This window comes from Oncorhynchus tshawytscha, linkage group LG02 (assembly GCF_018296145.1).
Source record: "Oncorhynchus tshawytscha isolate Ot180627B linkage group LG02, Otsh_v2.0, whole genome shotgun sequence".
NCBI classification, from domain to species: Eukaryota; Metazoa; Chordata; class Actinopteri; order Salmoniformes; family Salmonidae; genus Oncorhynchus; species Oncorhynchus tshawytscha.
In genome coordinates, this window is record NC_056430.1 from 42,428,008 (window position 1) to 42,452,073 (window position 24,066).

Below are 24,066 nucleotides of genomic sequence, written 5' to 3' on the forward strand. Positions count from 1 at the left end.
GCCTATGCCAGCAGAACCCAGCGTCTCTGGGCTCTGCATGTTGGGGTACATCGTCTCTCTCCTGCAGACTGCAGCTAACACAACTACTCAACTAAATGTACCTATGTGTGTGTGACTCACTCAGCCGTAAGTGGGTGTAATGAATGAACATTACTCTAGAACTCCCTAAACAAGCTTTTTCACTCCATCCTATAGCAGGACTCGTTTTTTACAATTTGGAAATGACCAAATTGTCGTTCATATGTCTGCGTACAGTGCAGCCTCTTCATCAATTTCCAGAATATAGTTTGTTCAGGGATGCCAGGCAGCGTCTGAATGGAGTTGATGGATGGTGAGTGTGTGTGAGAGCGGGCTTAGCGTATCTGAGGGATTTCAGTGAAACCATTCCTGTTGTTGTTTCACTTCCCCCCTGGATCAACCCGGATGGTGGTGTTCATTACTTCTGATTAAGGCCGAGACACATACTGTAGGTTAGATGGTCCACACAGGAGGCGATGAGGAGTAAAAATGATTACATTGTTTGCAGCGATGATGACACCTGGGGTGTGGGTACGGGGTATGGGGTCTCATGGGGGGGTGGTCTTCTCCTGCTGCTGCTGGTATGGTCTGTGAGCCAATCAAACTCCAGGTCTCTGGCCGTATACACCCAGACTGAACTCTCTATCCATCTTACTTTCCCTCCATCACTACAAGATGGAGGGCAAAACAGTGTTGCTTGATGAAAGGGAATTGATTTGAGCTGGGTGATGTGGACAAGAAACATAAATTATGGGTATGGATTTCTCGTCATAGCTCTAGGAGTGACAGAAGAAGTGCATACAGTAGATATTATTTGATTAATATGTTTTTTTATTTTATTTAGGGGGTGGATCATCTTTAGTATTGCAAATACAATCTGGCTTCTATCAATGTAATTGTCTGCATAATTTCCAATTCCCCATATATTTTTTAAAATAACTGTACAGTATCAGTCAAACATTTGGACACGCCTATCATTCAAGGGTTTTTATTTATTTTACTATTTTATACAATGTAGTATAATAGTGAAGACATCACAACTATGAAATAAGACATACGGAATCATGTAGTGACCAAAAAAGTGTTAAACAAATCAAAATATATTTATATTTGAGATTCTTCAAATAGCACCCTTTGCCTTGATGACAGCTTTGCACACTCTTGGCATTCTCTCAACCAGCTTCATGAGGTAGTCATCTAGAGTCAATTTCAATTAACAGATGGGCCTTGTTAAAAGTTCATTTGTGGAATTTCTTTCCTTAATACATTTGAGCCAATCAGTTGTGTTGTGACAAGGTAGGGGACATATACAGAAGTTAGCCCTATTTGGTAAAAGACCAGGTCCATATTATGGCAAGAACAGCTAAAAAATGTGAAGAGAAACAACCATCCATCATTACTTTAAGACATGAAGGTCAGGCAATGCAGAACATTATAAAGAACTTGGAAAGTTTCTTCAAGTGCAGTTGCAAAAACCATCAAGCGCTATGATGAATCTGGCTCTCATGAGGACCGCCATAGGAAAGTAAGATCCAGACTTACCTCTGCTGCAGAGGACAAGTTCACCTCAGATTGCGACCCAAATAAATGCTTCACAGAGTTCAAGTAATAGACACATCTCAACATCAACTGTTCAGAGGAGACCGCGTTAATCAGGCCTTCATGGTCAAATTGCTGGAAAGAAACCACTACTACAGACACCAATAAGAAGAGATTTGCTTTGGCCAAGAAACACGAGCAATGGACATTAGAGCGGTGGAAATCTGTCCTTTTAGATTTTTGGTTCCAACCGCCGTGTCTTTGTGAGACTCAGAGTAGTTGAACGGATGATTTCCGCATGTGTGGTTCCCACGGTGAAGCATGGAGGAGGAGGTGTGATGGTGCTTTGCTGGTGACACTGTCTGTTATTTATTTAGAATTCAAGGCACACTTAACAAGCATGGCTACCATATCATTCTGCAGCGATACGCCATCCCATCTGGTTTGCGTTTAGTGGGACTATCATTTGTTTTTCAACAGGACAATGACCTCAAACACATCTCCGGGCTGTGTAAGGGCTATTTGACCAAGAAGGAAAGTGATGGAGTGCTGCTTCAGATGACCTGGCCTCCCACCATCACCAGACCTCAAACCAAAGGTTTGCTGTGACTTGGACTGCAGAGTGAAGGAAAAGCAGCCAACAAAAGCTCAGCATATCTGGTAACTCCTTCAAGACTGTTGGAAAATAATTCCTCATGAAGCTGGTTGAGATAATGCCAAGAGTTTACAAAGCTGTCATCAATGCAAAGGGTCGCTTTCTTTGAAGAATGTATAATATAAAATGTATTTTGATTTGTTTAACAATTTTTTGGGTTACTACATGATTCCATATGTCTTCTTTCATAGTTTTGATGTCTTCACTATTATTCTACAATGTAGAAGTAGTAAAAATAAAGAAAACTCTTGAATGAGTAGGTGTGTCCAAACTTTTAACTGGTAATTTAAAAAAATATATTTTCCTTTTATTATTTCCCCTTAACCCTACCACCCCTCCCCTAATTGGAGTAAACTAATGGACAACACCATTTGGGCTTCTACTTCCAGTTTATACATACTGTATACATTTTACGGACACAATATATTTTACATTACTTATCTTCAGCTACCCTTAACCCCTTCCATTTTATCTCTGAAGACCATCTGGTTTTGATTTCTATTTGCCATATTTTTTTCAACTGTGCTGTTTTGTTTCACATTTTTACAAAAATGTTTTATTATTAATTAGTGTATTTGAGTTTAACCATAACACTTGTTGTAATATTTATTGTTTTTTTTCTGGTAGATTAAACTGAAATTGCAACCAACTTTCTAAGCCTTGTTTAAAAATAGTGATATTTTGGAGATTTTTCAAATTACCAAAAGTGAGAGGTTGTAATCTGAATAAAGGGAAAAAGACCATTCTTGAATATGAGGTGAGACAGTTTTACTAATCTGCTAGAGAACCAGTTTGGATTTATGTATAGCTTTTGTATGACTGAAGGCTTTAGTGAAAAGTATAATGCTTTAAAATGTAAGAATTTCTGACCTCTGAATTAAGTAGGCCCGTTTTAATTTTGTCTGGCTTGCCATTCCAAATAAAATTGAATCTTTTTTGCTCATATAATTTAAAAAAAACAGGTCATTAGGTGTAGGCATGGCCATAAGCAAATAGGTGAACTGGGATATGACCAAAGAGTTAATCAGGGTGATTTTTCAACAAATAAATTGGTATTTTCCTTTCCATGGTAGCAAGATCTTATCTATTTTTGTTGACTTTCTATAAAAAATTATTTTCGTGAGAATTTCTTCCTTTCGGGTCATAAATACTGAGTATGTCCACTTTACTGTCAGAACATTTTATTGGTAACCTACACGGAAATGTAAATGTTGTATTTTTTTGTTATCTGATATTATCGTTGAATCTGATTTTAATAGCTAACATTTCGATTGTCATAATAAATAGATATTTCGATAGTGGACAACCTTGTTTTACTCCTCTTGACAGTTTAATACTTTCTGAGAATTAGTACACCTTGGGATACTATACATAACTTTAACCCACTTTAAGAGATTCTCCAAAATTGAAATATTCCAGGCATTTATATATTAATTCCAGTCGTACTTTATCAAAAGCCTTTTCAAAGTCAGCTATGACTACTAGGCCTGGTTTCCCCAATTGTTTTCATAGTGTTCTATTGTTTCCAGTTTGTTTGATTCATCTTTGTGTCAGTGGATGATATGCAAGAAGTACACTATCCTACCCATGTTCTGTTGCACCAGAACCCCCCCCCAAAAAAAAAAAACTTTGATCTCTCAGGAGTTATCCCACCCACACCCATCTAAATTTCCACTCTTCAAAGTTGTGCTGTTAGAAGTTCATAGAATCGTTCCTTTCTTTATTCATTCTCTTCATCGCTTCGATGTGTTCCCAGACTGTTCTAGGTCCTACTCAGCGGTCTGAGACGGCAACATCTGTCCATAGAGTTAAACATACAAAGACCTGGAACACTTTAGTATTTTATTACTTTGCTTTGCTGTTAGAATGATTATCATTTTTTTAAATGAAAACTAGTTTTTCTGAAAGACTGGTTGATATAATGTATTCCGCAAAACTACCATATGACTTTCTTCAAGCAAATATTAGACGATAAAATGCCATATTTGGGGTATTCAATGTCATTGTCCACCTACACTGAGTTTAAAAAACCCATTAAGAACACTTTTCTAAAATTGAGTTGCCCACCCTTTTGCCCTAAGTACAGCCTCAATTTATTGGGGCATGGACTCAACAAGGTGTCGAAAGTGTTCCATGGGGATGCTGGCCCTTGTTGACTCCAATGCTTCTCACATTTGTGTCAAGTTGGCTGGATGTCCTTTGGGTGGCGGACCATTCTTGATACACACAAGAAACTGTTGAGCATGAAAAACCCAGAAGCGTTGCAGTTCTTGACACAAACCGGTGCGCATGGCACGTATTTCCCCGTTCAAAGGCACTTACATTTTTTTGTCTTGCCCATTCACCCTCTGAATGGCACACATGCACAATCTATGTCTCAATTGTCTCAAGGCTTAAAAATCCTTCTTTAACCTGTCGATAGGTTAACCTGTCCCCTTAATCTACACTGATTGAAGTGGATTTAACAAGTGACATCAATTGGAATTATAGCTTTCACCTGGATTCACTTGATCAGTCTATATCATGGAAGGAGCATGTGTTCATAATGTTTTATGCACTCAGTGTATATTTACACTGAACAAAAAATATAAATGCAACATACAACATTTAAGATTTTGCTGAGTTACAACTCATATAAGGAAATCAGTTAGTTGAAATAAATTCATTAGACCCTAATTTATGGATTTCACATGACTGGGATTACAAATATGCATCTGTTGGTCACAGATATGTAAAAAAATGAAGGTAGGTGCGTCGATCAAGTCAGTGTCTTGTGTGACCACCATTTGCCTCATGCATTGCGGCACATCTTCTTCGTGTGGAATTGATCAGGCTGTTGATTGTGGCCTATGCAATATTGTCCCACTCCTCCTTCAATGGCTGTGCGAAGTTGCTGGATATTTGCTTCCCAAACATGCTCAATGGGTGACATGTCTTGTGAGTATACAGGCCATGGAAGAACTGGGGCATTTTCAGAATTGTGTACAGATCCTTGCGACATGGGGCCGTGCATTATCATGCTGAAACATGAGGTGATGGCAGCGGATGAATGGCACGATGATGGGCCTCAGGATCTCATCACGGTGTCTCTGAGCTTTCAAATTGCTATCGATAAAATGCAATTGTGTTTGTTGTCCAAAGCTTATGCCTGCCCATACCATAACCCCACCGCCACCATGGGGCACTCTGTTCACAACGTTGACATCAGCAAATCACTCGCCCACACAACACCATACATGCTGTCTGCCATCTGCCCGGGAACAGTTGAAACCGGGATTCATCCGTGAAAAGCACACTTCTCCAGCATGCCAGGGGCCATCGAAGGTAAGCGTTTGCCCACTGAAATCCGTTACGACTCCGAACTGCAGTCATGCCAAGACCCTGGTGAGGAAAACAAGCACGCAGATGAGTTCCCTGAGATGGTTTCTGACAGTTTGTGAAGAAATTCTTCGCTTTTATGGTCGCTTGGACGTACTGCCAAACTCTCTAAATCGATGTTGGAGGCGGCTTATGGTAGAGAAATGAACATTTTATTCTCTGTGAACAGCTCTGGTGGACATTCCTGTAGTCAGCATGCCAATTGCACATCAGTGGCATTGTGTCGTTGTGTGACAAAACTGCGCATTTTAGAATGTCCTTTTGTCCCCACCACTATATGCACCTGTGTAATGATGCTGTTTAATCAGTTCTTGATATGACACACCTGTCAAGTGGATGGATTATCTTGGCAAAGTAGGAATGATTACTAAAAGGGATGTAAACAAATGTGTGCACAAAATCTGAGAGAAATACCTTTATTGTGTACATGAAACATTTCTGGGGTCTTTTATTTCTGCTCATGAAACATTTTCACCAACACTTTACATGGTGCATTTATATTTTTGTAAAGTGTATATATAATTGTAGTGTTTTAAATACTTATGCTAAACATTCTATCTAACCTCTGTTTCTGTGTTCCTTAGCTCTACAGGGTGGCCAGTCGGGGTCAGTAGGAGAGGAGCACCATGGGAGCATGGGGGGCGGGGTGAGGGAGAGGAGGGCCACAGGAGGAAACTCCTACTGGGCTTATTCCGGTGAGTCCTCTTCTACTTCATAGAGATACACCTATGTCCCCAGGCAAGATGGCTGACCGCTTGTGCCACAAATTCTAACCCTACATCCTCTCTAAGGTTCGAACTCTATGCTCTACACTGATCAATATCATTAGAGAGGTCAAACCTAACTGGACTGTGGCAGTAGACATGTATTATTTAACAGTAACTCTCTCTTCCTCTTTGATTGATTCTCAATCTCTCTCTGTCCCAACTCTTCTCCCTTCTCCCTTCTTCTTCCCTATTTCCCAAATGTAGCTTTTAATCCAACTCCTTCCATTTCTATTTGACTCTCTCCCTCTTTCCCTCACTCCCTCTGACTGGTAGCTACAGGGAGTAGTTTTGGATGTGTGTTATGGAGGATTCTGTGCTAGAGTAGGGACTTGTGTTGTCCCTGTGAGCACCATTCAGCTACAGAGATCCACATTTATCACCCTGTTCCTCCAGCACTGGGCCTGTGGCAGAGAAGGATCTTTAAACAGATATATTTATATTTCTGTTATGCACGTGTGCACCTTGTAATCACTACTTAAACTGATGGTCCTGGAGGGATGCACTGGCTGGAAGAAACTGTATCCCAGGAAAAATCTATGTCCTAAATGGCTGTGGATCCTTAATACCATGTTATACGAGAAACATCCCAGCCATTTGTATATTATGGAAAAATGATCTATAGGGCACTGTTCACCTCTAATGATTGTAAGATATCAGGTCACATTAAAGTGTGCCAGAGCTAAATTAGCACATTTTACAGTTGAGCCCAGAAAACTGTCACTCTTTCACAAGGTCTGATGATGAGTACTGTATGTTGCTGGGCAGCCTTCAATAAGGTTTCAGATGTACTAGATGATTCATCATGCATACATTTACTTTGTGCCTTTTGATTATTTATGACATGTTTATGATATGCAATGTTACGTTACAGCCTTATTCTAAAATGTATAAAACATTTTCCTCATCAATCTACACACAATAACCCATAATGATGAAGTGAAAACAGGTTTTTATAAATGTTTGCACATTTGTAAAAAGTAAATAAACTGCAATACCTTATTTACATAAGTATTCAGACCCTTTGCTAGGAGACTTGAAATTGAGCTCAGGTGCATTCTGTTTCAATTGATCATCTTTTACCTGTGGTAAATTCAATTGATTGGACATGATTTAGAAAGGCGCACACCTGTCTATATAAGGTCCCACAGTTGACAATGCATGTCAGAGCAAAAACCAAGCCATGAGGATGAAGGAATTGTTCGTAGAGCTCCGAGACAGGATTGTGTCAAGGCACAGATCTGGGGAAGGGTACCAAAACATTTCTGCAGCATTGAAGGTCCCCAGAAAAACAGTGGCATCCATCATTCTTAAATGGAAAAAGTTTGGAACCACCAAGACTCTTCCTAGAGCTGGCCACCCGGCAAAACTGAGCATTCGTGGGGAGAAGGGCCTTGGTCAGGGAGGTGACCAAGAACCCGATGGTTACTCTGAAAGAGCTCCAGAGTTCCTCTGTGGAGATGGGAGATTCTTCCAGAAGGACAACCATCTCTGTAGCAGCAAAGGCAATCAGGCCTTTATGGTAGAATGACCATACGGAAGCCACTCCTCAGTAAAAGGCACATGTCAGCCGGCTTGGAGATACCAAAAGGCACCTAAAGACTCTCAGACCATGAGAAACAAGATTCTCTGGTCTGATGAAACCCAGATGTAATTTTTTGGCCTGTATGCCTAACGTCACATCTGGAGTAAAACTGGCACCATCCCGATGGTGAAGCATGGTTGTGGCAGCATCATGCTGTGGGGGTGTGTTTCAGCGGCAGGGACTGGGAGACTAGTCAGGATCGAGGGAAAGATGAACAAAGCAAAGTACAGAGAGATCCTTGATGAAAACCTGCTCCAGAGCGCTCAGGACCTCAGACTGTGGGGCGAAGGTTCACCTTTCAACAGGACAACAATCCTAAGCACACAGCCAAGACAATGCAGGAGTGGCTTCGAAACAAGTTTCTGAATGTCAATGAGTGGCCCAGCGAGAGCCCAGACTTGAACCCGGAGAGACCTGAAAATAGTTTTGCCGTGACGGTCCCCATCCAACCTGACAGCGCTCGAGAGGATCTGCAGAGAAGAATAGGTGAAACTCCCCAAATACAGGTGTGCCATGCTTGTAGCATCATACCCAAGAAGACTCGAGGCTGTAATCACTGCCAAAGGTGCTTCGAAAAAGTACTGAGTAATGGGTCTCAATACTTAATATAAATATCATATTTCAGTTTTGTACAGTGCCTTGCGAAAGTATTCGGCCCCCTTGAACTTTGCAACCTTTTGCCACATTTCAGGCTTCAAACATAAAGATATAAAACTGTATTTTTTTGTGAAGAATCAACAACAAGTGGGACACAATCATGAAGTGGAACGACATTTATTGGATATTTCAAACTTTTTTAACAAATCAAAAACTGAAAAATTGGGCGTGCAAAATTATTCAGCCCCTTTACTTTCAGTGCAGCAAACTCTCTCCAGAAGTTCAGTGAGGATCTCTGAATGATCCAATGTTGACCTACATGACTAATGATGATAAATACAATCCACCTGTGTGTAATCAAGTCTCCGTATAAATGCACCTGCACTGTGATAGTCTCAGAGGTCCGTTAAAAGCGCAGAGAGCATCATGAAGAACAAGGAACACACCAGGCAGGTCCGAGATACTTTTGTGAAGATTTTTGTGAAGGATTTGGATACAAAAAGATTTCCCAAGCTTTAAACATCCCAAGGAGCACTGTGCAAGCGATAATATTGAAATGGAAGGAGTATCAGACCACTGCAAATCTACCAAGACCTGGCCGTCCCTCTAAACTTTCAGCTCATACAAGGAGAAGACTGATCAGAGATGCAGCCAAGAGGCCCATGATCACTCTGGATGAACTGCAGAGATCTACAGCTGAGGTGGGAGACTCTGTCCATAGGACAACAATCAGTCGTATAGTGCACAAATCTGGCCTTTATGGAAGAGTGGCAAGAAGAAAGCCATTTCTTAAAGATATCCATAAAAAGTGTCGTTTAAAGTTTGCCACAAGCCACCTGGGAGACACACCAAACATGTGGAAGAAGGTGCTCTGGTCAGATGAAACCAAAATTGAACTTTTTGGCAACAATGCAAAACGTTATGTTTGGCGTAAAAGCAACACAGCTCATCACCCTGAACACAACATCCCCACTGTCAAACATGGTGGTGGCAGCATCATGGTTTGGGCCTGCTTTTCTTCAGCAGGGACAGGGAAGATGGTTAAAATTGATGGGAAGATGGATGGAGCCAAATAAAGGACCATTCTGGAAGAAAACCTGATGGAGTCTGCAAAAGACCTGAGACTGGGACGGAGATTTGTCTTCCAACAAGACAATGATCCAAAACATAAAGCAAAATCTACAATGGAATGGTTCAAAAATAAACATATCCAGGTGTTAGAATGGCCAAGTCAAAGTCCAGACCTGAATCCAATCGAGAATCTGTGGAAAGAACTGAAAACTGCTGTTCACAAATGCTCTCCATCCAACCTCACTGAGCTCGAGCTGTTTTGCAAGGAGGAATGGGAAAAAATTTCAGTCTCTCAATGTGCAAAACTGATTGAGACATACCCCAAGCGACTTACAGCTGTAATCGCAGCAAAAGGTGGCGCTACAAAGTATTAACTTAAGGGGGCTGAATTTTTCAGTTTTTGATTTGTTAAAAAAGTTTGAAATATCCAATAAATGTCGTTCCACTTCATGATTGTGTCCCACTTGTTGTTGATTCTTCACAAAAAAATACAGTTTTATATCTTTGTTTGAAGCCTGAAATGTGGCAAAAGGTCGCAAAGTTCAAGGGGGCCGAATACTTTTGCAAGGCACTGTATATACACCGGTTTTTGCATTGTCTTTATGGGGTATTGTGTGTAGATTAATGAGGACAAAATATGATTTAATCCATTTTAGAATAAGACTGTAAAGAAACAAAATGTGGAAAAAGTCAAGGGGTCTGAGTACTTTCCAAATGCATTGTATGTCCACTATTGTTCAAAAGTTTGGGGTCACTTAGAAATTCCCTTGTTTTTTAAAATGACATCAAATTGATCCGAAATACAGTGTAGATATTGTTGTAAATGACTGTTGTAGCTGGAAACGGCTGATTTTTAAAAATTGAATATCTACATAGGTGTACAGAGGCCAATTATCAGTAACCATCACTCCTGTGTTCCAATGGCACGTTGTGTTAGCTAATCCAAGTTTATCATTTTAAAAGGCTAATTGATCATTAAAAAGAACGTTTGCAATTATGTAGCACAGATGAAAACTGTTCTGATTTAAAGAAGCAATAAAACTGTCCTTCTTTAGACTACTCAAGTATCTGGAGCATCCGCATTTGTGGGTTCCATTACAGGCTCAAAATGTCCAGAAACAAAGACCTTTCTTCTGAAACTCGTCAATCTATTCTTGTTCTGAGAAATGAAGGCTATTCCATGTGAGAAATTGCCAAGAAACTGAAGATCTCATACTACGCTCTTTACTACTCCCTTCACAGAACAGCACAAACAGTCACTAACCAGAATAGAAAGATTGATATTCACAGTCTCCTCTGAACAGTTGATGTTGAGATGTGTCTGTCTGGGCTCTGTGAAACATTTATTAGGGCTGCAATCTGAGGTGCTGTTAACTCTAATGAACTTATCCTCTGCAGCAGAGGTAACTCTGGGTCTTCCATTCCTGTGGTGGTCCTCATGAGAGCTGGTTTCATCATAGCGCTTGATGGTTTCTGCGACTGCACTTTAAGAAACTTCCAAAGTTTTTTAAATTTTCCGCATTGACTGACTTTCATGTCTTAAATTAATGATGGACTGTCGTTTCTCTTTGCTTATTTGAGTTGTTCTTGCCATAATATGGACTTGGTCTTTTACCAGATAGGGCTATCTTCTGTATGCCACCCCTACCTTGTCACAACACAGCTGATTGGCTCAAACGCATTAAGAAGGAAAGAAATTCCACAAATGAACTTCTAACAAGGCACACCTGTTAATTGAAATGCATTCCAGGTGTCTACCACATGAAGCTGGTTGAGAGAATGCCAAGAGTGTGCAGAGCTGTCAATCAAGTCACAGGGTGGCTACTTTGAAGAATCTCAAATATAAAATCTATTTTGATTTGTTTAAGTTTTTGGTTACTACATGGTTTCATATGTGTTATTTCATAGTTTTGATGCCTTCAGAATTATTCTACAATGTAGAACTTCGTAAAATTAAGCCCTTGAATCAGTATGTGTGTCCAAACTTTTAACTAGCACTGTATATATTAGTGGGATCGGGCATTGATGTTGGCTGATTAGGCCTGGCACACAGTCGGTATTCCAATTCATCCCAAAGGTGTTCAATGGGTTTCAGTTCAGGGCTCTGTTCAGGCCTGTCAAGTTCTCCGACACTGATCTCGGCAAACGATTTCTTTATGCACGACGCTTTTTGCACAGTGGTATTGTCATGCTGAAACAGAAATGGGCCTTTCCCACACTGTTGCCACAAAGTTGGGAGCATAGAATAATCTAGAATGTCATTGTATGCTGTAGCGTTAAGATTTCCCTTCAGGGTTCTAGCCCGAACCATGAAAAACAACCCCAGACCATTATTCCTCTTCCACCAAACCTTACAGTTGTCACTATGCATTGGGTTAGGTAGTGATCTCCTGGTGTCCGCCAAACCCAGATTTGTCTGTTGGACTGCCAGATGGTGGAGCATCATTCATCACTCCAGAGAACTCGTTTCCACTGCTCCGGAGTCCAATGGCGGCGAGCTTTACACCACTCCAGCCGACACTTGGAATTGTGCATGGTGATCTTAGGCTTGTGTGCGGCTGCTCGGCCATGAAAACCCATTTCATAAAGCTCCCGACGAACATTTATTGTGCTGACGTTGCTTTGAACTGAGTTTGTAACTCGGTAGTGAGGGTTGCAACCGAGAACAGATGATTTAGACGTGCTACGCACTTCAGCACTCTGCGGACCCTGTGAGTTTGTGTGGCCTGCCACATCGCAGCTGAGCCCTAGACGTTTCCACTTCACAATACCAGCACCGTTGACCGGGGAGCAGATCTAGCTGGGCAGAAATTGACTAACTGACTTGTTGGACAGGTGGCATCCTATGACAGTGCCACTTTGACAGTCACTGAGCTCTTCAGTAAGGTCATTCTACTGCCAATGTTTGTCTATGGAGATTGCATGTCCGTGTGCTCGATTTTTATACACCTGTCAGCAACGGGTGTGGCTGAACTGTCAGAATCTCCTAATTTAAAGGTGTCCACATACATTTGTATTTTTTGTGTGTTTTCAGTATACATGCATTTATTTATTTATTTAAATCATTGTGCTGCTAGCCAGCTACTCCACTGAGATCCTCAAAATCAGCGGCTTGAATTTTAATTTGAAAGCTAGTAGTGTTCCTGGTCCTATTCATATCTACTAACTGAGCAAATTTTCCATTAGATAATGACATGAAGAGAGTGCTCTCGGCCGTCTGAGTAGGACAAGGCTGAAATGAGATGGAAATTAATGATATTCTGCCCCTGAATTGTATATTATCCTTGAAAATTCACTCTCACTATCTCCCTCCTACTAATTTTAGCACTGCCTGCAGTCTTGTAAAAACCACTCATATTTAAAATGATTTTAAAAGGAAAGGATCATTCGAGAACTGTTAAAACCTCTTTCACATTCCATTTTACCTTAATGGAAAGAGATCTGAATGAGCTGATTTTAACGGGTATATTCCCAATGTGGTTTCGCCTGAAGCATAAAGTAGGATGAAATTAGTCTTTGTACACTTTTCCTTCTCGTTGATGCTGTATCTCCTTGGAGAGGAGAGGAACAGGAAACTAGTTGCACCTATAATACCAACTACATTTACTGCTGTACAAAACCAGCTTTTCCTTGGCAAGAAAGAAAACACAAAGCAGACTAAACTCCATGGTCCTTTTAAAACCTACTTTTGTAAAAAAAAAATAGTGTGTGCTATAGCTTGCAAATGTGACTCTTGGTGACCACATAAGGCAGCTTTTTCCAACATTAGGACCGTTTTCCTTAAGAGATGTTATCCACTACGTGTTTTTCTTTACATTGCTTCGTTACTTCCTGGTATCGTGACAACACTAGTACACAACGTTCTGACATTCATTTGTGCAATATGCCTAAACACTCAAATAAATCTATTGGATATGTTGTACTTCAGAATGTGGTCAAGGTAGTTTTACTGCAACTGTAGTTGCTTTTGTATTCATAGCACTTTGCACATAGCATACCCTAACCTCTGCAGCCTGTCGGCGAGGCCTCTCCCTATGTTCTCTGAGCATTTCATGTAACATGTTATCTATTCAACCCTGTCTTCGTGCTTTGACACTGAACCTGTGTTGTCACTGAGCTACAGCGATTCAGACAGCCAAAGCTCCTTAGCCTCTGTGTGTTTGGTATTGTTAGGTGAATATGTAGTCAGAAGCACTGTGTGCACCATGTTTTCCAAAAGTCTGCTAATTATCCGCTTTGAATTTAGAGTCAATGACGTCTGCAGAAAGAATATTGGTTCAGATTTGGTCCGGCAAGTGTTGCCCTACCAAATGTCAGCTACTTTTCAATGTCCATGAACGCCCGGTGTCGGTGTTCAGTGGGTGAGGTTGTTTGTTACAATAAATGGTAAGAGGGTAGTTGTTGGGGGTGTGAGAGAGAGAGAGAGAGAGAGAGACCAAAGGTGTGGGGTCCACTTGCAAAACAAGATTTCATCAAATGGGAAAAACACCCCATTGAAAGTAAGCTTTGGCAATATGTACATTATGTCATGCCAATAAAGCAAATTGAATTGACAATGAGACAAGGAACGAGAGAGACAAAGAGAGAGACAAAGAGACAAGGAACGAGAGAGACAAAGAGACAAGGAACGAGAGAGACACAAGGAAAGAGAGAGACACAAGGAAAGAGAGACAATGAGAGAAGGAAAGAGAGAGACAATGAGAAGGAAAGAGAGAGAGTGGGGGAGACAAAGAAAGAGTGAGAGACAAAGAAAGAAAGAGTGAGAGAGACAAAGAAAGAAAGAGTGAGAGACAAAGAAAGAAAGAGTGAGAGAGACAAAGAAAGAAAGAGAGGGAGACCGTAACGGTTCTCTTGTGGTGAAGGAGAGTCGGACCAAAATGCAGCGTGTAGATTTCAATCCATGTTTAATAAACAAACGTAAACCACGAATCAATGATAAACACTACAAAACAAAGAACGTAACGAAAAACCGAAACAGCCTATACTTGTGTAAACTAACACAGAGCCAGGAACAAGGACACTAAGGACAATCACCCACAAAACCCAACACAAAACAGGCTACCTAAATATGGTTCCCAATCAGAGACAATGACTAACACCTGCCTCTGATTGAGAACCATATCAGGCCAAACATAGAAATAGACAAACCAGACACACAACATAGAATGCCCACCCAGCTCACGTCCTGACCAACACTAAAACAAGGAAAACACATACGAACGATGGTCAGACCGTGACAGAGACAAAGAAAGAGGGAGACAAAGAAAGAGAGAGGGAGACGAGAAAGAGGGAGACAAAGAAATAAAGTGAGAGAGAGAGACAAGGAAAGAGAGAGATACAAAGAAAGAAAGGGAGACCGAAAGAGAGAAAGAAAGAGGGAGACAAAGAAAAAGAAAGAAAGGCAGACCGAGGGGGAGACAAATAAAGAGAGAGGGAGACAGAGAAAAAGTGGGTGAGAGTGAGAGAGAGACAGAGAGAGAGAGAAAGAGAGAGAGAGACAAAGATAGAGAGGGAGACAAAGAGAGGGAGAGAAAGAGACAAAGAAAGAGAGAGAGACACAAAGAAGGAGAGTGAGAGAGAAATAAAGACAGAGAGAGACAGGGAAGGGTTGTCCAGACTGTTTTTACAGGCTTGCTTTGACCACCAGATGACAGAAAGAGAAAGTTAACAGTTATGAGCTGAACATAACAGTATGCCAGTGGAAGGGAGGACCGTAAGCAGGTGACCCAACTGTGGTTTGTGACTACTATGAGATCCCATTTCAGCCAATTAAATTGCCGTAACTCCGTTACTGCATAACTCATAGACAAACTTGGTATCAGTAAAAACACTAAACTAATAGGTAGTTCTACCTTTACTTGTTACCTCATGGGGAAGAGCAATTCGAAAATATCTTAAATATGCAGTATGTGGGTTTTTGGTAACAGAATTACAAAGCACAATGCAAATAATTTCTCCAAAAGTAAATATAAGTGTTGATATTAGTTGGCAAAGGTATTTACTTCGACATGATTGTGTTTTGATGTATTTATAATACCAATACTGTTTCTAGGACCCCTTTTCTGTCTGTTTGACCACAAATCAAAGCCTTTGCTTATTCCACATTCTTAGGATGGGAAATGGTTCATGTATATATTCCAGGGAAGATGGAATGTACTACGAGAGCTTGAGAGACGGGATGGCATACTGGATGTGTTGTGAAAGCAAGAAAGGAGGAGAAAGCTGGAGAACTTGAGGTTGAGAGGTAGGCTTGGATGGTTCGATGGCATACTGGATGGCATACAAGCATGTTGGGAAAGAGAGGATGGAAGAAAATAGTAGAAATAGAAAGAGAGGAAGAACGGCGGAGGTTGAGAGGCAGGGTCGGATGGTGTACTCTGGCATATGTTGTGATTTATTTCGCCTGCCACCAGAGTCAACAGTGTGCATCTGAGCCTCCTCTTATATTCCACTCAGTTCCCCAGGAGACAGGCTTTTGTATTATTTACCAGTCTGGATCTCAGGTTCTATTGCTTTTTAGCTTTTAAACTTTCAATAAACCTCTCTAGTGTTGTGTAAGTATTTCACTGCATCAATCAGAAGTCTGTATTTCCCTTTTTTTATGGACTTTTTCTCTGCCTGGGAGACTGCCTAATGCCGATGCAACTAGATCATATTTGATAGATAATAGATAATGCAGTACAGATTTGAATATTCTAATCTGCACTTTACCACATTAAAGAGATTCTCTAGTACTTGTGTATACTTTTTAGCCAGTAGCTCTGAAAGTAGCGCTCGTGTGTACTACGTCACATATCTGCAGATGTGTGCGTCACGTCATTTCTCTCGCTCTGCTGTGTGTGTGTGTGTGTGTGTGTGTGTGTGTGTGTATCTTGCTAGCTGTCACTGAAATTGAGGCCCAGGCCGAGAGTAGTAGGGATTACGAGGAAAATTGAGGTAAGGCAGTAATTCTGCTCATATATTATGCATTTATGAACTACACATTGACACATCCAGTCCAAAGCGGGAGGTTTAAAAAAAAAAAAACTTAGTAGTCGCCAAAGTTCTGGAGCATGTCTTTAAGAGAAGGTTAATAACCTAACCTGTTTCTTAATCTAGCCTAAACCGTCCACATTAGCAGTACAAAAGTGTTGGGAAACACTCGGTGGGCACCGTCTCACTTTCCTGCGGTGTGTATACTCTACTTATGAACCACTAAATAAGGTACACAGAAATCCACACCCTGGAATATAATGAAAGGTTATTCAAGGCGTGTGTGTGTGTGTGTGTGTATGCGCACGTAGGCATTTTTTCATAAGAGTTATGATATCTAACACCAATGAGACCTCCGGAACACAGTTCTGCATTGTTTGTCTATTTTTTTTCTTCTTCTTCTCTCTTTCGGCAGCTTTTTCATTAACCTCCTCTTCTATCTCTCTTTGGTTCTTCACATTTTTCTCTGGCAGTGAGGGTCTAGTTATTACTGTTTTATTTTGAGCTTTTATATTGCCCTGCAGTTGAACGAAACCAGTTGGATTCGAGATTAAAATCATATTCAAGTAGACATTATATCTGTTCCAAAGATACATTGTTGGGCACATATTCCGTGTCTGCATCCAGGCATTGTATTCTGATTTAAAAGCTAGCTAGTATGTGAACCGAATGACTCATTCGCCTAACACTCATTCAAGTTTGTGCTGAATTCGACTGTACAGCGCTTTTAACTCCATGATATACGTAGAGTTCCACTTGAACACACATGCAGTGCAGTCAGTCTGTCACGGTCGGTGGAGCATGATGGATCCACTCAGATGTACCGTCTCCAGTCAGTGTTGGCACTGCATCGTCATGGTGATGGAGAGATGGTTGATTAGCTTGGTGTGCTGGGCCTGAGGGTGGGGCTGAAGGATACTCTCCCAGGCTGTGGATCAGCTAGGCAGGCCTCTAAGGGGCCTCCTCTCCTCCCTCCACAGGGCTGGGTGTAGCCTGGCTCGGCATGGGGCTCCCTGCTGGCTACAGCTGCCTCTAATTGGGTGACTCCAAGACAGGGGGAAGGTGGTGAGAGGAGGGAGTGGTGTGTGTCGCTAACAGCTCCGTGCCCCACTGCTGAGGGTGAGGCGCGGGGTGGAGGGGTAGGGAGGAAGAGAGCAGGGGAAAGGGAGAATGGGTGATGTTGACATGCCCACCCCGTGTAAGGAAATGTGCTACCAGCAGTGAATGACTGGAGGAAAGTTGAAAAGAGGAGAGGGGAGGGGAGTCGCTCTGCTCTCGCTGGGACTGGGCCTCAACACGCCTCTGGAGAGAGATGTGCAGTGGAGCACCAAGCTCCTCCGCTGCCTTTATCTTACAGTAGAGTTCTGATCTTATACTCCTAGGAGACCCAGAGAAGGATGGTGGCTCACAGTTAGCAACCCCTTACCTCACCTTTCACAAGGGTAATGAAGTACTAATAGAGCCATCTATTCTCATGGCTCATGTCCAACTACCTCCCTACCACCCCAATCCTGAGGCAAAGTGAGAGAGTACTGTCTTTCTCAGTGTTAACCTCTTGTTTACCAATGTGTATGCTAGCCATGATTAAAACAGACATTACATGCTGTTGCTGTGTGTGTGTTGTCTCACTCACTCACTCACTCACTCACTCACTCACTCACTCACTCACTCACTCACTTTCCTTTATCCCCCCCTTCCGCTCTTCCCCCTTTATCCCCCTCTCTTCCGTTTTGGTGGTTCTGCGGTGGTCACTGAGCCAAGACAAATGAAGATGTGGCTGAACAGAACAGAGGGTAGAGATGAGGCAGGCTACCTGCTCTGTTGAAACACCGTGCCCCCTGATTGACTCTAAAACTAGGCATTGTGCTTTATAGAAGGACTCACCAGGCTAGTTAAAGGGATGTTCCATTGAAAATGCTAGACAACCTCGACTCTAATGTCATTGTGCTCTATGGAAGGTGTCACCAGACCAAATCAAATTGCGTTGCTTATGCTTACGAGCCTTTCCAAACAATGCAGAGTTTAAAAATAAAATAACACAGGGAATAAAAAAACACAAAACTCAAGAATGGAGCTATGTAGAGGGAGTACCAGATCAATGTGTCGAGGTACGAGGTATTTGAGGTAGATATGCACATGAAGGCGGGGTAAAGTGACTAGGCATCAGGATAGATAACACTAATAATGATGATAAGAGTAAAATAGCAGCAGCAAATGGGGAGTGTAAAAAGTGTGTGTGAGTGTGTTTTTGTCACGCCCTGGCCTTAGTTATCTTTGTTTTCTTTATTATTTTGGTTAGGTCAGGGTGTGACATGGGGGATTTATGTGTTCTTTCTCGTCTAGGGGTTTTGTATGTTTATGGGGCTGTTTCCTTTCTAGGTAGTTTTGTATGTCTATGGTTGCCTAGATTGGTTCTCAATTAGAGGCAGCTGTCTGTCATTGTCTCTGATTGGGAACCATATTTAGGCAGCCATGTTCTTTGGGTATTTCATGGGTGATTGTCTTCTGTCTTTGTGTCATTGCACCAGATAGGACTGTTTCGGTTTTCACATTTATTGTTTTGTATTTTGTAGTGTTCTCGTTTTTCGTCTTTACTAAAGATGTTGAACACTAACCACGCTGCATTTTGGTCCTCCTCTCCTTCAGCGGAAGAAAGCCGTTACAGTTTTAATGTGTACTTGTGTTGTGTTGGTGTGTGTGTGGGGGGAGTGTCGATGTAGCGTGTGTGTGTATATGTAGTCTATTGAGTGTCCGAAGGCTCAGTGCAAGATAGTTTGGGTACCATTAATTGACTATTTAGGGGTCTGGCTATTTAGCAGTCTTATGGCTTGGGGGTAGAAGCTGTCTCGGAGCCTGTTGTTCTGACCGCTTTGCGGTCAAGGGCTGTGCTTTTGCCATACCAAGAGGTGATGATCTTGGAGGGGACTATGGTGTTGAAAGCCGAGCGGTAATCTATGAACAGCATTCTCACATAGTTATTTACCCTCTTGTCCAGGTAGGAGATAGCAGTGTGCAGTGCAAATGAGATTGCGTCATCTGTGGAACTGTTGGGGCGGTATGCAAATTGAAGTGGGTCTGGGATGATGGTGTTGATGTGTGTCATGACGAGCCTTTCGAAGCACTTCATAATTACAGATGTGAGTTTTACGGGGCGACAGTCGTTTAGGAAGGTTGTTGGAGCTCTTGGGAACAGGGACAATTGTGGTCAGATGGAAACATGTTGGAATTACAGACTGGGACAAGGATAGATTGAACATGTCTGTGAAGACTCTTGCCAGCTGGTCTGCGCATGCTTTGAGAACGAGCCCTGGTGTTCTGTCTGGCCCGGCGGACTTGTGATTGTTAACCTGTTTAAACGTTTTGCTCTATGTCGGCCATGGAGAGTAGCGTACCATTTGTTCTTTAAGAAAAACCCACTCCATCTCCTTTCAACTCCAAAGCTGCTGTACGACCTTGCAGCTGCATGGAGAATCCACCAATTGCTACGTGCATAGCGCCATTATCCATCCACGTTTTATTATCCATCCACGTTTTATTATCCATCCACGTTTTATTATCCATCCACTTTTTATTATCCATCCACGTTTTATTATCCTTCCACGTTTTATTATCCTTCCACGTTTTATTATCCTTCCACGTTTTATTATCCTTCCACGTTTTATTATCCTTCCACGTTTTATTATCCTTCCACGTTTTATTATCCTTCTACGTTTTATTATCCATCCACGTTTTATTATCCATCCACGTTTTGTCCATCCACGTTTTATTATATATCTACGTTTTATTATCATCCATGTTTTATTATCATCCATGTTTTATTATCCATCTACGTTTTATTATCCATCCACATTTTATTAAGACATATAATGTTGCAGCTTTTCAAGTATCTCTGATAGGAGACTCTCGAACAAAGCTCATCCAGCTTATTCTCGAGTAACTGGACATTTGCCAATAGAACAGAGGGGTGTGCCGTTCGGTTTCTCTTCGCATCAATTCCACCATGACTCCACCTCATCTCCCGTGCCTACGCCTGCAGCGTTTTGGTAGCCCATGGAACAAAGGAATAGAGCAGTGGAACAGATGATTCGTAGTTGAAGTCTTATTTGAAGTTCGAAATCAAGGTTAGTAACTGTCGATCTGATGTCCAGAAGTCCTTGGTGGCCATGTGTAATAAAAGGATGAACTTTCTGTACCAAAAAAAAGTAAACACGATAAAAGTCACGATTTAGCAAAGTTGGGTTGGAACTCGTAAGATGGCGACAACTTAGCTTATTGATTGGTTAAGCCATGAGAGAAGAGGAGGCCAGTATTGTATTATTCCATCCACTTGACATACCAGCCGCGTAGGCACAGGTGGGCCATACCACTGGGGAGCCAGGCCAGCCTCAGGGTGCCAGGCCAGCCTCAGGGGAGCCAGGCCAGCCTCAGGGGAGCCAGGCCAGCCTCAGGGGAGCCAGGCCAGCCTCAGGGGAGCCAGGCCAGCCTCAGGGGAGCCAGGCCAGCCTCAGGGGAGCCAGGCCAGCCTCAGGGGAGCCAGGCCAGCCTCAGGGGAGCCAGGCCAGCCTCAGGGGAGCCAGGCCAGCCTCAGGGGAGCCAGGCCAGCCTCAGGGGAGCCAGGCCCACCCAGTCAGATTTTGTTTTATGCTCTCTACTTGTCAGTGTTCCAAACAGTACATTATTTGCCTTTTTACCTAAACACTATCATATAGAATTCATAGCAAGCAGTGAATATGACCGCATTGAGGCATACAGTGGGGGGAACAAGTATTTGATACACTGCTGATTTTGCAGGTTTTCCTAGGTAGGTAGGTACACTTCAACTATGAGAGTCGGAATCTAAAACAAAAATTCAGAAAATCCCATTGTATGATTTTTAAGTAATTAATTTGCAGACCTGGTCAGTCTGTCAAGGAAAGAGCAGGTGTTACGAATGTTTTGTACATTTTTTGTACATATTTTAGCTTAATTAGCTTTACAAATGTTCTCTCAGCCTCATGGCAAAATGTGTAGAATTTCAGGGAATTCGCTATAAAACTGATTTTTTTCTTTGCCCCAGGAAGTTTGCAGGCCCACCAACCAATGAATTGTGGCTATGCTACTGTTACATACTATGTCTTTATTGATGCTATGGCTACATAATAGTCCAGTGTTGATGTCAGGATGCGTAGACCAGTCGGTATTTCTCAGATAGTAGTTTTATGTGCAGAAAGTGTTTTAAATCGATATTGCATCACCTCTTCTCTCCCATCTCTGGTCTATGAGAACATTGGTGGTTTGGTACAGTAGGTAGCCTCAGGATCTTAACTGTGTTGCCATGGATTAGGCCTGACAGCCCAGTCAGAAAGGGTACTCTGTCTGAAGGGGACTGAAGTGAAGTAATTCTCAGCTTCCTGGAGTGGAAAGATGTATTCACATGGCTGAGGCTGCTGTGGCAGACGTGCTCCAATGTGCATTTACGGTCACACTCTGTGGCTCAGACACACAGATGCACATATACACACGTCTCCCTACGATACCGGGATATTCTGTAATATAGGCAATGACCTCAAGGGGTGCTGTTTTTAAACTCCACTTATACTCTGTAATCTGAAGGTTAGCAATGCTAACATGTACAGTCGTGGCCAAAAGTTTTGAGAATGACACAAATATTAATTTCCACAAAGTTTGCTGCTTCAATGTCTTTAGATATTTTTTTCAGATGTTACTATGGAATACTGAAGTATAATTGACACTTATGAAATGCTTGTAAAGGCTTTTATTGACAATTACATGAAGTTGATGCAAAGAGTCAATATTTGCAGTGTTGACCCTTTGTCATGATTGTCGTACGAACTCAGACCAACATGCAACGTGATTTGGGTTCCACATGTGTAATAAAGGAAACTCCAGTCCTCAGCAGTCCATTCCCTGTACCTTTTGCAGAATATCAGTCTGTCCCTGATGTTTTTCCTGGAGAGAAGTGGCTTCTTTGCTGCCCTTGACACCAGGCCATCCTCCAAAAGTCTTCGCCTCACTGTGTGTGCAGATGCACTCACACCTGCCTGCTGCCATTCCCGAGCAAGCTCTGTACTGGTGGTGCCCTGATCCCGCAGCTGAATCAACTTTAGGAGACGGTCCTGGCACTTGCTGGATTTTCTTGGGCACCCTGAAGCCTTCTTCACAACAATTGAACCGCTCTCCTTGAAGTTCTTGATGATCCGATATATCGTTGATTTAGGTGCAATCTTACTGCCAGCAATATCCTTGCCTGTGAAGCCCTTTTTGTGCAAAGCAATGATGATGGCATGTGTTTCCTTGCAGGTAACCATGGTTGGCAGAGGAAGAACAATGAATCCAAGCACCACCCTCCTTTTCAAATCAAATCAAATCAAATTTTATTTGTCACATACACATGGTTAGCAGATGTTAATGCGAGTGTAGCGAAATGCTTGTGCTTCTAGTTCCGACAATGCAGTAATAACGAGCAAGTAATCTAACTAACAATTCCAAAAAAAACTACTGTCATACACAGTGTAAGGGGATAAAGAATATGTACATAAGGATATATGAATGAGTGATGGTACAGAGCAGCATAGGCAAGATACAGTAGATGATATCGAGTACAGTATATACATATGAGATAAGTATGTAAACCAAGTGGCATAGTTAAAGTGGCTAGTGATACATGTATTACATAAGGATGCAGTCGATGATATAGAGTACAGTATCAACGTATGCATATGAGATGAACAATGTAGGGTAAGTAACATTATATAAGGTAGCATTGTTTAAAGTGGCTAGTGATATATTTACATCATTTCCCATCAATTCCCATGATTAAAGTGGCTGGAGTAGAGTCAGTGTCATTGACAGTGTGTTGGCAGTAGCCACTCAATGTTAGTGGTGGCTGTTTAACAGTCTGATGGCCTTGAGATAGAAGCTGTTTTTCAGTCTCTCGGTCCCAGCTTTGATGCACCTGTACTGACCTCGCCTTCTGGATGGCAGCGGGGTGAACAGGCAGTGGCTCGGGTGGTTGATGTCCTTGATGATCTTTATGGCCTTCCTGTAGCATCGGGTGGTGTAGGTGTCCTGGAGGGCAGGTAGTTTGCCCCCGGTGATGCGTTGTGCAGACCTCACTACCCTCTGGAGAGCCTTACGGTTGAGGGCGGTGCAGTTGCCATACCAGGCGGTGATACAGCCCGCCAGGATGCTCTCGATTGTGCATCTGTAGAAGTTTGTGAGTGCTTTTGGTGACAAGCCGAATTTCTTCAGCCTCCTGAGGTTGAAGAGGCGCTGCTGCGCCTTCCTCACGATGCTGTCTGTGTGAGTGGACCAATTCAGTTTGTCTGTGATGTGTATGCCGAGGAACTTAAAACTTGCTACCCTCTCCACTACTGTTCCATCGATGTGGATGGGGGTGTTCCCTCTGCTGTTTCCTGAAGTCCACAATCATCTCCTTAGTTTTGTTGACGTTGAGTGTGAGGTTATTTTCCTGACACCACACTCCG

General features: G+C 42.2%; 1 protein-coding gene across 1 annotated transcript in view; it reads left to right on the top strand.

The window, feature by feature from the left end:
* LOC112244810 (receptor-type tyrosine-protein phosphatase gamma) overlaps window positions 1-24,066 on the top strand; it is a 295,615-nt gene that overhangs the window by 75,837 nt on the left and 195,712 nt on the right. The window contains exon 2 of the mRNA XM_042299158.1: window positions 6,175-6,285. Coding sequence (XP_042155092.1) covers window positions 6,175-6,285 — 111 coding nt within the window. The remainder of the gene's footprint in view (window positions 1-6,174; window positions 6,286-24,066) is intronic.